Source organism: Lipotes vexillifer, unplaced genomic scaffold, assembly GCF_000442215.2.
Source record: "Lipotes vexillifer unplaced genomic scaffold, Lipotes_vexillifer_v1.1 scaffold263, whole genome shotgun sequence".
NCBI classification, from domain to species: Eukaryota; Metazoa; Chordata; class Mammalia; order Artiodactyla; family Lipotidae; genus Lipotes; species Lipotes vexillifer.
In genome coordinates, this window is record NW_006796752.1 from 2353733 (window position 1) to 2359732 (window position 6000).

Sequence of the window (6000 nt, forward strand, 5' to 3'; positions counted from 1 at the left end):
GGGACTGGTTCCAGGACCCCTGCAGATACCAAAACCTGCAGATGCATAAATACTAATACTATATAAAACGGTGTAGTATTTGCATATAACCTACCCACACCCTCCGGTTTACTTCAAATCATCTCTAGATTACTTATAATACCTAATATAATATAAATGCTACAGGGACTTCCCTGATGGCACAGTGGTTAAGAATCTCCCTGCCAGTGCAGGGGACATGGCTTCGAGCCCTGGTCTGGGAAGATCCCACATGCCGCAGAGCAACTAAGTCCATGCACCACAACTACTGAGCCTGTGCTCTAGAGCTCGCAAGCCACAACTACTCAGCCCATGTGCCACAACTACTGAAGCCTGTATGCCTAGAGCCCACGCTCCGCAACAAAGAGAAGCCACTGCAATGAGAAGCCCGTGTGCTGCAAGGAAGAGCCCCTGCTCGCCGCAACTGGAGAAAGCCCGCGCACAGCAATGAAGACCCAACGCAGCCAAAAATAAATAAATAAATTAATTAATTTTAAAAAATGCTACTTAAACAGTTGTAAGTACAATGTAAATGCTATATAAATAGTTGCCAGTGCACAGCAAATTCAAGATTTGCTTTGGAAACTTCCTGGAATTTTCAAATATTTTTGATCCTTGGCTGGTTGAACCTGCAGATGCGGGACCTGTGGATACTAGAGGGCCAAATGTAAATATTCTATCATATTAACTAGGTTATAAACATTTGTTTTGGTAAAATCAGAATAACAAAGCCTCAAATAACTATTTTAGCTAATATCAGTGCATTTCTTTTCAATGTCCAATATTTGTAGATGTTGCTACTTGTGTAGGGTAAAGTTAGACCTTTGCAGAGATAGGGTCACTTTAACTTATAATGTCTCTATTGTCTTTATTGCAGATTGTCTCTCTGGGTAAACCAAGTTATCTTCTTTGCCTTTCCTTTTTTTTTTTTTGTTTGCTTTGGCTGCACCAGGTTTAGCTACGGGACTCAGGATCTTTGCTGTGGCATGCGGGATCCTTTGTTGCGATGTGCGAGACCTTTAGGTGCAGCATGCGCACTCTTAGCTGTGGCATGCATGCAGGATCTAGCTCCTGGACCAGGGATTGAACCCGGGCCCCCTGCATTGGGAGTGTGGAGTCTTAACCACTGGACCACCAGGGAAGTACCCCCTCATTGTGGGTTTTTTTTTTTTAACATCTTTATTGGAGTATAATTGCTTTACAATGGTGTGTTAGTTTCTGCTGCCTTTCCATTTTGACCTCGATTAGAATCAATGCCAGTGTGATCAGATCAAGGAGAGCTGTTAAAAAGCCTTTAGAAGTCATGAAATTCAAGATACTCTTATTAACATAAATTCTTACTCAGCTTTTTCAATTTAAAATAAAATTAAAAGATGCTTTGTTATGTCAAAGGTCAAATTACAATAGCTAAAAAAAAAAAGCACAGTTAATAATAACTAAACTTTAATATCTATTTTCTATGTCCCAGGTCCTCTGCTAAACACTCAACTTGGACTTAAATCCTCACAATCATCCTATGAAGTACAGGCTATTATTATTATCTCAATTTTAAAAATGAAGATATTAAGATTGAAAGAGATACTGCTTTCCTGAAATCACAGAGCTAAAAAGAATGGTAGCTCCAGGATTTGAACCCAGGTTAGCTTCACTCCAGAATGTGAGCTCTCTGCTCCACTGCCTCTATCCCTCTGTACACAGGGGTGTGTGGTTCTTGCAATATAAATGAATACTGCACCAGTTCACTGGCATCAGTGTCATATGACATGTTATTGTATTAATAAATAAAATACACTTCCATCATCACCCATGAAATAAATGTTTTTGACGTTTATAATATTTATTTTTCTCAAAAAATCAAGTTTTATATAATTTCAAAGTATGTTTTTTGGGACTTCCCTCGTGGTCCAGTGGTTAAGAATCGGTCTTACAATGCAGGGGACGCCAGTTCGATCCCTGGTCGGGGAACTAAGATCCCACATGGCATGGGGCAACTAAGCCCGCGTGCCACAACTGCTGAGCCTGTGTGCTCTGCAGCCCGCGTGACACAACTAGAGAGAAGCCTGTGCACAACAACAAAGAGCCCACGCACCGCAATGAAGGATCCTGCGTGCCGCAACTAAGACCCAACGCAGCCAAAAAATAAATATTTTTTTTAAAAAGAGAAAAAGCTCAGCATCATTATAAAAAACAAACAAACAACAAACAAAAAACTATGTTTTTCAACAGGGATCTATAGAGCCCAAGCTGTCACAAGGGGTGCTAGGGTGAAGCATGCATGTATATGTTGGAGGAGGGGGCTACTCTCAGTCAACCGGAAGTTACACTTTTAAATGTTTACAGTTGGGAACTCCACGTAACACTTTTTTTGAAATTAAAAAAAATTCCTGCTACTTGAAAGAACTGTTTTCAAGCACTGATTTAGACCATCATATTTATGCTTTTTCAATTCAATACACAAAAGAGGGTCAAACAAATAACAACATAAACATAAAATGTCCTTAACTATTTACCTATATATTTTAGACTGAAAAGCAAGAGAGATTTAACATAAGAGGTGAAAACCATTGACTCAATACTAAGAAAGTAATCATGAAAATTCAAAACTTCAAAAGTATATAAAAACGAATTCTATTATGCACACATTAAATAATTAAACATTTCCCTTTCTTACTTCATAACCTGAAACAAGGCCAAATAGAAGAGGGTGTCAGTACCTGTGGTAGTTGCATGCTTCATGGCTCTTTGCTTCCAAGTCCATCCCCTATAAAATGAATCCAAATGGAATTATGATTAAACAGGATATGTAAGATCTGTCATTGTTCTCTCAAAAGAATCTCAATTTTTAGAAACTTGCAACCAAGTCTAGATATGACTTTAGTTACATTTAAACCTTAAGCCTACAGAGTGATTCAATAAGATTTACTTTGTGGGAAGAAAACGAATCTAGAAATCAAAAGTTACAGTTCTGGCTGTTCTCCCTGGTACTAAGTGTCCTTGAGCAGATCATCCCTGAGGCTGGCAAATGACCACGGAGTCAGAAACAATTAGAAAGCCAAGGTACTTCAAGATCATCCAGCTCAGCTTGTTTTCAAACTTTTTTCACCAGAACCCAAAGTAAAAACTATGTTTGACTTCACAAGCCAGTACACACACAGAAGTTTCATGAAAGAAAATTTCCCCTATGCTTCGATAGTTCCTGTTCTATTCCATTTTATTAAATAAAATGTCCTGGGAAGACCCACAGCTTTGGTACTTGAGTTCCACAAGATAGTTTTCTCAGGAGGCTACTGCTTTCCCACATCTTTCCAATCAACTGACCTCGCTTTCTTGATCTTCAATGTGTAGGTGGGGAATCACAGCATCTTCCCATCACAATCTTCAGATACGCTTACCAATAAGATTCAAGGCCTGTCCTGGGCAATGTGTCTATAAAATGGCTGCTTCTTGGTAAATCCAGCTTAAGACTCTGATTCAGTTTTAAGGACACTGCTGAACTAAAGTTTTCTTCTGCCATTTTCCAGTGAAAACCAAGAGACAACCACCTCCCCCACACACACCACTTAACTATAATCTTCTATCCCAGCAATGTTCTGATTGGTCTATTCCATTTTTCACCATTATCTACACTACAAATTAAAATGGCTTAAGAAACATTAAGAAGTTGCTTCCATGCGATTATTCCACCCTGATTCAAGAATTTCTATACCAGTTTCTCCTCGTTTTTAAAATTCCACCACTAGACTAGATTTCTTTGCTGAGTTACTAAAAAATCATGACACAAAAAGACATGTAAACACACTGTATACTGATAAGATTTTAATTCTACATGCCATTAACAACTCTAACATTTTCCAGGGTGACAACCACTTGAGAATGGTTCTATACATAATAGCTAAGATTTGAGAGGGAGATTTGAAAATGGGTCTGTGTAATATCCTGAAGATCCCTGGAAACCTAAGAAAAGAAAAATCAGGAGAAAAAGAAGAGCACTAACATTGCTTTCATCAACTGTCATATTTTTCTCTGGGGCTAGTCCTACAATTAAGTAACTGAAAATCTACATCCATACAATAACTTTTGGACAATAAAAGCAATAAAAAAAAACTTAAGAAAAATCATTGAGTCTGCAAAGGCTACATCTATGGATTGATTCATATGCAACAGATTCTGTTTAAGCCTCTTCACATTAATATTAATTCATTTAATTTACACACAGTCTAAGGCACTAGTATTATCTCTTCTAGGAATAGTATCATCACTTCCTCCTAGGTAAAGAAATTGAAGCACTGAGGATAATAAGTAACTTTCTCAAGGTTACTCACACACCCAGAGTAGCAAAGCTGAGACCCCTGCCTTCTGAGTGCAGAGTCTGTGCCCTTCAGCACTAAGCTATACTATGTTTCCAGAATGATGGAGGAGGAGGGAAGAGAAGGCAAAGGAAGCTAAAGAAGCTTGCTACCTGGAAACCTGAGGGTGTCTTCACTGCCAGTAATTGTCTCCGAAGCTTAAAATCTGAAACTGATCTGGAGTCAGGTTAGTTAGAGTGAGCCATCTGATAGCTTTGTTCAATTGTGTGTACAAAGCTTTTGACAAAACCTCTTAGCTCTCCGGAGACAAATTTGCTTTTGTTAACTTGATTCATTTCAGCAAAGGTAAAGAACTCCGAGTCTTTAGCATCCTGGCGTCATTTCTTACCACTAGTGTAAACTAGGGCAAGTCTTTGACCCCTTCGGACTTCACCAGAAGCGGGATCATAACAACGCTCCCCAAAGAGGGAATGCAGTGAAAACACAGTGTTAATGATTAGGAGCTGTTCAAGCGTTATTCTTGCCCCTATGGCGAGGGGAGCATGGAGACGGCAGGCTCAGCTCCACCCCTCCCCCACTCCACAAAAATGGGCAGAATGCTGAAGGCTGGATGTGTGGAAGGGAGAAGAAAGTGTGTGTCTCCCTCCCGATGCCGAGACTGAAAGCAGAACCTCCCCCGGACTGGGCTGGAGTTTTTCTTCCCTCCTCCCCTCCTCCCTCTCTACCCTCGGTCCCTCTACGCCTCTCACACGCCGCACGAGTCCATTCACCCCCGGCCCCGACACTGATCCACCGCCCCTCCACCCGCCGTTACCTCGGCGGCAGCAGCAAACTCGGGACTCGCTGCCATCGGTTCCTCTCCGCCGCCACCAGCAGGACCGACAACGCAGAGGCCGCCGCCATGTCCCTGCAGCCCCGTCACTCTCCGACGCTTAGACACAGCAGCTGTGACCCACTCACTGCAAAACCTTGCCTCCGCTCTGCTAGCCTGTTGTCCTCCACCGGCCACCGTCCAGGTCAGAGCCAAGCAATAGATGAACCGAAGGGTGGTGGGGGCGTCTCCACCAAAACCAATCAAAGAACAGAGCAGGGCTTGGGTTGCGGCGATTGGCCAGTCTGTCCGCGTGCCGCGGAGGTGCGGTCCTCGATCCCTCCGCCCCGTGCGCCAACCGGAGGAGGGGTCGGCTACGTCCTCAGCCTTCCTTGGACTCGGATCGCTGTTTCCTTCCCTTGGTCCTCGGCGTTCCTTCGTTCTGGAACACTGCTCCTGACCATTATTATTAAAGCCGCAAGGAAGTGGGCGAGGCAGAGTCATGGGGAAAAAGTCAAATGGAGTGGAGAGCAAGATAAAATTCTCTAGTGACCTCAAGAATGGATGAAATAAAATAAATAACTAAAATTAAATTTAAAACCACCCTGAGCTTTTAAAAAAGTGTTTTAACGGACTGGAGGAAAAGAGGAAGTCAAAACCGAATTGCAGAACATCTAGAAAACAAAAGTACTGAAAACACTACATATAGATGCTTATTTGATTTAACTAAAGCCGGGCTTATAGGAAAACTATAGTGAACGTAAATTAATCATCCAATTTAAAGGTTAGAAAAAAAATACATAAATAAAGCATAATAAAGTAGTAAAGATTTTTTAAAAGAAATAAATGAATTAAGAAAACTAA

At 41.3% G+C, this 6000-nt stretch overlaps 1 protein-coding gene across 1 annotated transcript in view; it reads right to left on the minus strand.

The window, feature by feature from the left end:
- Window positions 1-5324, minus strand: part of MCCC1 (methylcrotonyl-CoA carboxylase subunit 1) — a 63212-nt gene extending 57888 nt beyond the window's left edge. The window contains exons 1-2 of the mRNA XM_007468924.1: window positions 5140-5324; window positions 2733-2779 (exon numbers count right to left, since the gene is read on the minus strand). Coding sequence (XP_007468986.1) covers window positions 2733-2779; window positions 5140-5228 — 136 coding nt within the window. The 5' untranslated portion in view covers window positions 5229-5324. The remainder of the gene's footprint in view (window positions 1-2732; window positions 2780-5139) is intronic.
- Between the last annotated feature and the right edge of the window lie 676 nt (window positions 5325-6000).